The sequence below is a fragment of the Littorina saxatilis genome, linkage group LG5 (assembly GCF_037325665.1).
Source record: "Littorina saxatilis isolate snail1 linkage group LG5, US_GU_Lsax_2.0, whole genome shotgun sequence".
In the NCBI taxonomy this organism is placed as follows: domain Eukaryota; kingdom Metazoa; phylum Mollusca; class Gastropoda; order Littorinimorpha; family Littorinidae; genus Littorina; species Littorina saxatilis.
In genome coordinates this window covers 38,429,439-38,440,731 of record NC_090249.1, presented here as the reverse complement: position 1 = coordinate 38,440,731, position 11,293 = coordinate 38,429,439, and the positions used below count along the sequence as shown (strand labels likewise).

Genomic DNA, 11,293 nt, shown 5'->3' with positions numbered 1-11,293 from the left:
ACGCCTGCAAAGATCAGAATAATCAAAAGGTCCAAGAAAAAGCATGTACCTTTAACAAACACACGAAATACACGTTCAAGCTGCAACCTCTTACGCAGGACGAAAGTCTACACGGAATTTTTCTGACAAAAATATATTACCTTCGCTTTCGAGCTTGTAAAGATTTGTTGGCAACCTTGTCTGGTAGAAGTGTGAATACGTCCACAGGCCCTGCTATACTGTTACCTGAAATATAAACAGAAAAAGCGAGCTTGCATTATTCTTTAAACTGAAAATGTTGACTGAAAGTATATACGAGCGCGTGGCGCCTTCCAAAGGTAATTTTTTTGTTGACTGACTGACTTTGGGGGTTTAACATCCTCTGAGGTAGCTTGGACCTATTTTGGGCATGATTGTTTATACGCTGTTAATTTTTTTTTTTTACAACTTGTAATCCACGATTTGTTTGGAGAAGAGCTGGTGTAATCATTTTTCTAACACACGTAATAAAACATTAAATCTTTAATTCGATTGAAGGACACTACGCAAACAAACGTATTTCGCAGTGCAATTAAAGAGGGCGACGTTGCTTACTTTTCAATTACAAGACACTTCACCGGGTTAGGAGAGCACACTAACAAATCAAGTAACGATTTACGTCAGTACCGCCCTTTCTTGAACACGAAATAGTTAAGAGTTGTTTTCCCTATCAATAGATTTCATCAACTTTGAGAAATCTCCAAGTCACGTGTAAAGCACCGGTTCAGGAAAAAAGGCCAGGCCATTATAGAGTTTTGAAGTAGACATAAATCGAATTTCCTGCTTATGTGGTTCGTCGGTATCAGTAAGTTTTTTCCTTCGTCTCAAAAAATTCTGAAGCCTTGATCGCCCATCTCCTTCTTGAGTAAATCAGAACAATAAAGGACTGCAGAATTAACATAATGTTCATTTAGGAAAGGAAGAGTTACCTCCCTTGTGTTCCAGAATGTTCTGAAAGAAGCATGCTGGCTGTGACACTTTTGATGTATTACTTCTGTTCGTGTGTACACATGACAACGGCTAAACTTATCAAGTTAAATGGCTAAGTACCTGTGATCAGTAAGAGGAGCTTCACATTTGCACTTTGAGTAGATCTGAGTAGTGTGCGAGAGAATGCTAGTTTTTAAAATCGACTAAAAGAAGGATTGAATAAAATAAAATAAAAACTAAAGCTGAGGTGCACATCTTGGAGTAAATAAGTAAATTTAATCAACTTACCGGCTTTAATAAAGCGAAGCAGATGACAGGCCACACAGAACTCATCCACGTCAAGCAGACCGTCCCGTGTGACGTCAGCCAGGTTCCACACGTGCGTCAGCATCTCTGACGTCAGACCTGACGCCTGGAACACCTGACGACAGCTGTCCCCTGAAACAAACAGTGAAGACTGGGCTGAGTGTATGAAAGATAGAACAATCTGGTTGGGAGAGGACACCTCCCAATAAAGGACATCTTCTGTAGTCCGTCTGTCAATTATTTTGACCACAAGATATCCGGTTGTAATGTCGTATCATTTCTTGCTGGTCCGAAGGGGTCCCTTTATCGCTGGTACCACTGGACCAATTCGTACTTTCTGTTTATACTACCGTGCCCTCGTTTGCCATGTTTAACCACACTTAGAGTGACTGCAATCCCAAGATAGGACCTGACAAAGAGTACGCCTATCACACGTGTATAATCCATTCATAATCAGTATGAGAAGTTGCATAGACAGATTGGGACAGGAGAATAAAGGGAGGGAAACATGGTGTGTGTGTGTTTTGGTGTGTTTTGGTGTGTGTGTGTGTGTGAGTGTGTGCGTGCGTGCGTGGTGTGTTTGTGTGTGTAAGTGTGTGTGTGTGGGGGGGGGGGTGGAGGGCCAGGAGGCGTCTCTCTCTCTCTCTCTCTCTCTCTCTCTCTCTCTCTCTCTCTCTCTCTCTCTCTCTCTCTTCAGTTTGGAATTCGCTTCCATCATCCTTTAAGCACTTAAAGTGATTAAAAAGTTTTAAAAAATGTGTTAAAAACCACTTAATGTCAGAGTAGTTTAACGCCTTTTGATTTACCACACTTAGTATTACGTCAAAGATATGCTGTGCTTTGTATGTTCTGAACATATTTTTGTTGTACTATTGCTACATGTTCGATTGCTACCAGCTTGTATTTATAATTACCTGCATAGTATGCATTTGATTTTATGAATAACCACATATGTATGCTCTTCATGCCTCATCTTCATCATCATCATCATCATCATCATCGTCATCATCATCATCATCTTTATTATCACGTGCTGAAGTTTTCCGATCTCCTTTTGTTGGTTAACTTTATAACTTTTTAATTTTTAATTTTTTAATTATATAATTGTGTGTCTATGCGCGCCCAAGGACAGATTGTAAGAAAAGGCGTAGCCTTAAATCTTAATCCTTGTTAAATAAAGTTCAATTCAATTCAATTCAATTCAACTCTCTCTCTCTCTCTCTCTCTCTCTCTCTCTCTCTCTCTCTCTCTCTCTCTCTCTCTCTCTCTCTCTCTCTCTCTCTCTCTCTCTCTCTCAGCACTCAAAATGTTCTATTACGCCCACATAATGCCTCATATAAACTTCGCATCGACACTTTGGGATAACTGCAGTGATGTTCATTTAAAAAGACTCAATTCCCTGCATCGCCGAGCTGCAAAACTTATTCTGCATGATTTGAATAGGTCCACAGATGATAAACTAAAGCTCTTGAATTTCCTCCCCTTGAAACATCAGTTGACGTTAAACAAGGCTGTGTTCATGTATAAAATTCTAAATGACGACTGTCCTAAATATTTGCAATCACATTTCAAACATGCCACAACAAGATATGGGTCCCAAAAAATCATCACTCCTATACCTCGCATAGACCTCTACAAATCGAGCTTAGCCTTCTCGGGAGCTTTTCTCTGGAACTCCTTCCCCCAACAGATAAGAAATGCAACTTCAGTGAAAATGTTTAAGAGACAGTCACGTTCACACATCATTCGTGAATGAAATGTCTTGTTCGATTGTTATTTTGTTAAACATTTAGACAGGTTGGAAGAATAGGCTTTGCCTAAAACCTTTATCCTTTTGTAATAAAGTTCTGAGTCTGAGTCTGAGTCTGAGTCTGAGTCTCTCTCTCTCTCTCTCTCTCTCTCTCTCTCTCTCTCTCTCTCTCTCTCTCTCTCTCTCTCTCTCTCTCTCTAATCAGAACTGCAAGATACGTTTCTGTTCAAGAAGTCTGCAAACACAGCCTCATTTACATATTTTGTGACGTAACATGTAACCTTTAGTTACGTTTCTGATGTGAATGTTTGTTTGTTTGTTCGTTCATTGGCTGAAACTCCCACGGCTTTTACGTGTATGACCGTTTTTACCCTGCCGTTTAGGCAGCCATACGCCGCTTTCGGAGGAAGCATGCTGTGTATTTTCGTGTTTCTATAACCCACCGAACTCTGACATGGATTACAGGATCTTTTTCGTGCGCACTTGGTCTTGTGCTTACGTGTACACACGGGGGTGTTCGGACACCGAGGAGAGTCTGCACACAAAGTTGACTCTGAGAAATAGATCTCTCGCCGAACGTGGGGACGAACTCACGCTGACAGCGGCCAACTGGATACAAATCCAGCGCGCTACCGACTGAGCTACATCCCCGCCCACATGTGAATGATAACTGACGTTTCTGGGGCTCAAAAAGGGAAGTAAATAACATCTTTGTGCCAGAAAAGTGAGGTTTGCCCAATGTATACTTCAAGGTAGAACCTACACAATACTTCAAATGTCACAGAGAATTAATACTCTTATTCCTCATAAAGTGTCCTTCGCAAAGTAACAAAAAACGTCAGAATACTGTTCGAACACATAACCACATTTTACTGTCTAATGTTTGGGCAAAATGAGCTACACAAGAAATAAAATAGTGCGCGGAGAATCAAGCAATAACATACGTCGCGCGCTTGTTGGAATACAGGGGCAACAAATGCTGCCAGACCAGAATGCAAATCACTGATTTACCGTTCGTCGAGTAATGGGATGTTTCACAAAAGAAGTCTTGCCTGCCGTATACATAAACAGGTAGGAACTAATAACAGTCAATTTAAAAACGGTCAGAAATTCAGAGCAGGGCTTCACAAAGGCACTCGGTGGAATTTGTAGGCAAAAAAGACCCCAGTCAATGGGAACACACGCTCGTGGTTTTGGAAAATGGTGGACAGTTTGACAAGTTAGTGGTTGGATATAGTCCATTGAAAGGCACATGGTTTCCCTACAGCGTAAGAGATCATGTGAACAACCACAACTCTGCCCAGGCTTTTCGTTTATGATTATGAAGTCTTATATCGCGTGCGTATCTCCAGACTCGGACTCAAGGCGCAGGGATCTATTTATGCCGTGTGAGATGGAATTTTTTACACAATACATCACGCATTCACATCGACCAGCAGATCGCAGCCATTTCCGCGCATATCCTACTTTTCACGGCCTATTATTCCAAGTCACACGGATATTTTGGTGGACATTTTTTTTATCTATGCCTATACAATTTTGCCAGGAAAGACCCTTTTGTCAATCGTGGGATCTTTAACGTGCACACCCCAATGTAGTGCACACGAAGGGACCTCGGTTTTTCGTCTCATCCGAAAGACTAGCACTTGAACCCACCACCTAGGTTAGGAAAGGGGGGAGAAAATTGCTAACGCCCTGACCCAGGGTCGAACTCGCAACCTCTCGCTTCCGAGCGCAAGTGCGTTACCACTCGGCCACCCAGTCCCAGTATACACGGGATACGAGCATCCTTCCACTTGGAGACATACCAAACATCCACATCCCGACTGCTTACGAAGTAGAATATTGAACTCTTTGAATGAATTTCGCAGATTGGCAGTTGTGGCTTTTGAGAAATTGATTGATAAGAAAAGTGCCACTCTACAGAAAAAGCATCCAGGCTGGGTTGTTTTGTTCACGTGTCCAAGTGGAGGGATGGCTTTGTTTCATGTAAAAGCATTGCCAGATCTGAGATGGTCAGCCGAATCGTTTACACTATGAGGACTGTGCCTTTAAGAGTGGCACAAAGAAAGTTTGACTCTAGTCCATTAAAGTGCAGCTCGTTCAACCGGGTAAAAAGGAAGCAACAGTCTTTTATGACATTTTGGGTCATAATTAGCGTGTAGGCTTAATGACCTATAATTTCGCTGTGATGATTTACTGTCAGTCTTTTCGTACTCTTTCTTTATATTTCAGGGATGAAAAGCCGAGTATAATTATGAACCATGAAATGTGTTTTATCTGGGTGAATTCAGGCGTGACAGTAGGGTAATCAACCTCCTCGTCCACGAACTGACGAAAAATCAGCACATTTGTCTGACATCTTGAACTATTGAAATGTATTTAAAGGTACACTCCTTCACTTGAACTACTGAAATGTATTTAAAGGTACACTCCTTCACTTGAACTATTGAAATGTATTTAAAGGTACACTCCTTCACTTGAACTATTGAAATGTATTTAAAGGTACACTCCTTCACTTGAACTATTGAAATGTATTTAAAGGTACACTCCTTCACTTGAACTATTGAAATGTATTTAAAGGTACACTCCTTCACTTGAACTATTGAAATGTATTTAAAGGTACACTCCTTCACTTGAACTACTGAAATGTATTTAAAGGTACACTCCTTCACTTGAACTATTGAAATGTATTTAAAGGTACACTCCTTCACTTGAACTCAGTTCTGCTCCCTATCTTAGATCTTCTTGGGCTTTTACGTGGAGTAAGACCATACCTCCACCTAGACAAAATGATAAAACGGAAAAGTCTGACGACTTCTGTACAGTTTAAAATGTGAACATTTTTTTAATTTTATTTTCAGGTCGCTTAATTAAAAAAAAAAAAAAAAAAAAAATGAATACAAAGTAAGCAACTTTGCACCGAAATCACCCAGGCTGAAACCCCCCGCGGGTTAGGGGGAAGAATTTACCCGATGCTCCCCAGCATGTCGTAAGAGGCGACTAACGGATTCTGTTTCTCTTTTTACCCTTGTTAAGTGTTTCTTGTATAGAATATAGTCAATTTTTGTAAAGATTTTAGTCAAACAGTATGTAAGAAATGTTAAGTCCTTTGTACTGGAAACTTGCATTCTCCCAGTAAGGTAATACATTGTACTACGTTGCAAGCCCCTGGAGCAAATTTTTGATTAGTGCTTTTGTGAACAAGAAACAATTGCCAAGTGGCTCTATCCCATCTCTCCCCCCCCCCCCCCCTTTCCCCGTCGCGATATAACCTTCGTGGTTGAAAACGACGTTAAACACCAAATAAAGAAAGAAAGACACAACCCATGCTGTAAAGTGTTTGAATGTGTCTTAGAGGAGGGATGGTCTTACTCCATGTGAAAAGCATGTTCACATCTGAGGTTGAGTGCAAACAGCACTGTTCGCACAAGAAGGAAGTCACTGTCCGCAGACATTAGCGTTTCTCTGACATCAAGAGTCTCACAAAAATGTTTTGTCACAGACCTCTAGCTCTGTCAGTTCTGTCCTTTCCTGTCAGACTACTGCTGTTGCTTTTTGATGACTCAGATTTAGATTTCTCGCCCAGTGTTGACTGTTCTTCCATGAACGTTCGTGAGCTTACTTGTGTGTCAGTGTCTATGCGTTTGCTTCAGTCTCTCATCCTACTTCTCTCTCCCTCACCCTCCCTCTCTCTCTCTCTCTGTCTCTGTCTCTTTCTCTCTCTCTCTCTCTCTCTCTCTTCCCCTCTCTCTCTCTCTCTTTCCCACTAAGACTGACTCTCTCTCTCCCACCCGCTCTCTCTCTCACTGTCTCACCGTGAATGCATGGTGGTGTGTTTGTGTGCGGCGTGTTTGTGAGTGTGTGTGCTTGCGTGTGTACGTACGTGCGTGTGTGTGTGTGTGTGTGTGTGTGTGTGTGTTTGTGCGCGCGCACGTGCGCACGAAACAAACGAGCGTGAATTGTCTTTGCCATCAAATGAACCACCACACGCAGATGTATGCACAGTTTTAGTAGCTAAGGGGTAAAACGTTTTACCCTTGCATGTGACCACGCATGCGCGGCCGGAAATTTGGTATCACGACTCCCTGCTCTTTATGTCTACGCGGGAACGCACATAAAATTCACACATGAACACAGGACCTTGTACCAGTCGATCTTAATCCTTTATCATTACTGTAGTAATACTACTATGATTAAGCCTACTACGAGGAATCTAATCAATGGAAGCTCGCACTACAGACTCACTCCGTTTCAAGCTTTCGTTTTTTGCACTTCATTCCCGAACGTATGAGGCTTAGATAGCCATAAATAAATTAAGCTTTCACTTCAAACAACAAACTCGAAACCACCAGTCACCAACTTCAAGAAGTTTGCCAACAAAGGACGTTGTGTCAAAACAATATCAAGTTCTGACCGATGGTAGACCACAGATCGAAAGTAAGCCACATGCACTTTGATGTTTTCCGCTTTTTGTCCACACAATAAAAGCTTAATCATTCTTGTTTGTGTCTGAGCCTCATACTTCGGGAATGTGGTGGATAAAACGATGTAGAAAGCTTGAAACGGAGCAAGTCTGTAGTGCGGCATTCCATTTGTAATAATTATTCTTTGAAGTAAATCATAGTAGTAATACTACAGTAAGGATAAAAGATAAGGTTACTTCGATCGACCGGCGCTTTGACACAAGCTCCTATGAACATGAATACTCATTGCTTTACATACACTTTTCTTTTTGTTTTCCCTTTTTTTTGGTGGGGGGGGGGGGGGAGCGGGGGGGGGGGGGGGGGGGGGGCTATGTATGCATGCTTTTTGAGATTTTCCTCGTCAGTAAAAATGTGTCTTTGCTTTTCAACCAGTCGTTCCATGTGGTTGTCATTGTATCATTAACTGTTCCTCACAGCACGTTTCAGTTGTTCTATTTTTTGTGCTTCATTTTTTTCTTACGTATACTTTGTGTAATACATGTTAAAGTTTGCCGAAACCACCCATTTAAATAAAGCTTAGGTAGTCACATTGACGGGGAGAGGACGGAAAAGAAAGGAGAGTGAAGAAAAAGAAATAGGATCGGGAGAGGGGTGTAGGGAAGATAACACACACTCACACACACACACTCACACGTCCACAAGCATTCCTGAAGAGGCAAAACACACATCATACTCACAAACATGTTATCTGTCATATATAAAAATATGCCAAAGCGACTACATCCGGTTTTCTACTCCGGGGATACATACTGCTCTGCACCTTACGATCCCATATGCAAATAAATCACGCCTCATACAATTGCATTGTCGCGAACTGTTTTGCCTTTTATGTCCCACAACAAAGGGAATAAACTCTTGATCTGATTTCACTCGCCGAGCGTGACAAGCGTTCGATCATAACCTCCAAGGCCGTGAAATCGCTGAACACACCACGGAACAAAAAAGGGATTTAGTTTTTAAAAGGACCGGAACCCTTTACTGTTGGTAGTTGTTTTCTGTCGTCCTTCCTGTTGTAGAATAAATATAAAGTAGGCTGGGTTTTTTCTGTAGCCAGCTTCAGTGTCGGTATCTTATATATGATTGTTGAACCTTGATGATCAGCGTAAGCTGATTTGGATGTTTCTACAATGTTTTGGGTGTGGTTTGTTAACTGTTGGTGTATCAAAGACAGATTACTGAATTTTTAGACTGGAAACACATGTTGTTGAATTCAAAAATAACGTCTTTCCTATTGGTTTTTAAATGTTGATTACCTTTGCTATTGATAGTTGGATTTTCATATACATATCTTAAATTACTTGCCAAGCTTTGTATTCCTTTGATACCATTATAGGCTTCATGTCCTTTGATACCATTATAGGCTTCATGTCCTTTGATACCATTATAGGCTTCATGTCCTTTGATACCATTATAGGTTTCATGTCCTTTGATACCATTATAGGCTTCATGACCGGCACGGTTGGCCTAGTGGTAAGGCGTCCGCCCCGTGATCGGGAGGTCGTGGGTTCGAACCCCCGGGTCATACCTAAGACTTTAAAATTGGCAATCTAGTGGCTGCTCCGCCTGGCGTCTGGCATTATGGGGTTAGTGCTAGGACTGGCTGGTCCGGTGTCAGAATAATGTGACTGGGTGAGACATGAAGCCTGTGCTGCGACTTCTGTCTTGTGTGTGGCGCACGTTATATGTCAAAGCAGCACCGCCCTGATATGGCCCTTCGTGGTCGACTGGGCGTTAAGCAAACAAACAAACAAAAACAAAATAGGCTTCATGTCCTTTGATACCATTTTAGGCTTCATGTCCTTTGATACCATTATAGGCTTAGTATTGCCGTGTGTGTATTAGTTAGCATTTACAATGCATATAACGATCGACTCAATGTTCTCGAGGTTTTTTAGTTGTGTTTTTTACCTGTACAGTCGAACCTGTCTAACGAGACCACCCAAGGGACTGAGAAAAAGTGGTGTCTTTAGACAGGTGGTCTTTATGGACAGGTGATTTATATAGTCGTAACAACCGTCGGGGATCATTTGGGGTGGTCGTAATAGGCAGGTGGTCTTTATGGACAGGTGGTCTCCAAGGCAGGTTCGACTGTATAATCAATCAACATCAAACTTTATAACAGTATTTATCTCTCTTTCCTTTTTACATTTTGTCAAGTTTTGACTAAATGTTTTAACATAGAGGGGGAATCGAGACGAGGGTCATGGTGTATGTGTGTATGTGTGTGTGTGTGTGTGCGTGTGTGTGTGTAGAGCGATTCAGAGTAAACTACTGGACCGATCTTTATGAAATTTGACATGAGAGTTCCTGGGTATGATATCCCCAGAAGTTTTTTTCATTTTTTCGATAAATGCCGTTGACCTTGATCAAATTGATTAAAATTTTTGTAAAGCAATCTTCGACGAAGGCCGCACTTCGGTATTGCATTTCAGCTTGGTGGCTTAAAAATTAATTAATGACTTTGGTCATTACAAATCTGAAAATTGTAATTAAAATTATTTTTTATTAAACGATCCAAAACTACGTTTATCTTATTCTTCATAATTTTCTGATTCCAAAAACATATAAATATGTTATATTCGGATTAAAAACAAGCTCTGAAAATTAAAAATATAAAAATTATGATTAAAATTAAATGTCCAAAATCGATTTAAAAACAATTTCATCTTATTCCTTGTCCGTTCCTGATTCCTAAAACATATAGATATGATATGTTTGGATTAAAAACACGTTCACAAAGTTAAAACAAGTCGCGTAAGGCGAAAATACAACATTTAGTCAAGTAGCTGTCGAACTCACAGAATGAAACTGAACGCAATGCCATTTTTCAGCAAGACCGTATACTCGTAGCATCGTCAGTCCACCGCTCATGGCAAAGGCAGTGAAATTGACAAGAAGAGCGGGGTAGTAGTTGCGCTAAGAAGGATAGCACGCTTTTCTGTACCTCTCTTTGTTTTAACTTTCTGAGCGTGTTTTTAATCCAAACATATCATATCTATATGTTTTTGGAATCAGGAACCGACAGGGAATAAGATGAAAGTGTTTTTAAATTGATTTCGACAATTTAATTTTGATAATAATTTTTATATATTTAATTTTCAGAGCTTGTTTTTAATCCAAATATAACATATTTATATGTTTTTGGAATCAGAAAATGATGGAGAATAAGATTTGGATCGTTTTATAATTTTTTTGTTTTTTTTACAATTTTCAGATTTTTAATGACCAAAGTCATTAATTAATTTTTAAGCCACCAAGCTGAAATGCAATACCGAAGTCCGGGCTTCGTCGAAGATTACTTGACCAAAATTTCAACCAATTTGGTTGAAAAATGAGGGCGAGACAGTGCCGCCTCAACTTTCACGAAAAGCCGGATATGACGTCATCAAAGACATTTATCAAAAAAATGAAAAAAACGTTCGGGGATTTCATACCCAGGAACTCTCATGTCAAATTTCATAAAGATCGGTCCAGTAGTTTAGTCTGAATCGCTCTACACACACACACACACACACACACGCACATACACCACGACCCTCGTCTCGATTCCCCCCTCTACGTTAAAACATTTAGTCAAAACTTGACTAAATGTAAAGAATAGAGATATAGAAAAGCGTGCTATCCTCCTCAGCGCAACCGCTACCGCGCTTTTCTGGATTGTTAATTTCACTGCTTTTGCCACGAGCGGTGGACAGACGATGCTACAAGTGTACGGTCTTGCGGAAAAAATGCAATGCGTTCAGTTTCATTCTGTGAGTTCGACTGAGCTTGACTAAATGTATTTTCGCCTTACGCGACTTGT

General features: G+C 40.7%; 1 protein-coding gene across 1 annotated transcript in view; it reads right to left on the bottom strand.

Annotated features, from left to right (window-relative positions):
- LOC138967753 (epidermal growth factor receptor substrate 15-like) overlaps positions 1-11,293 on the bottom strand; it is a 74,330-nt gene that overhangs the window by 18,324 nt on the left and 44,713 nt on the right. Inside the window, exons 5-6 of the mRNA XM_070340410.1 lie at positions 1,237-1,386; positions 141-225 (exon numbers count right to left, since the gene is read on the bottom strand). Of these exons, the coding sequence (XP_070196511.1) occupies positions 141-225; positions 1,237-1,386 (235 nt within the window). The remainder of the gene's footprint in view (positions 1-140; positions 226-1,236; positions 1,387-11,293) is intronic.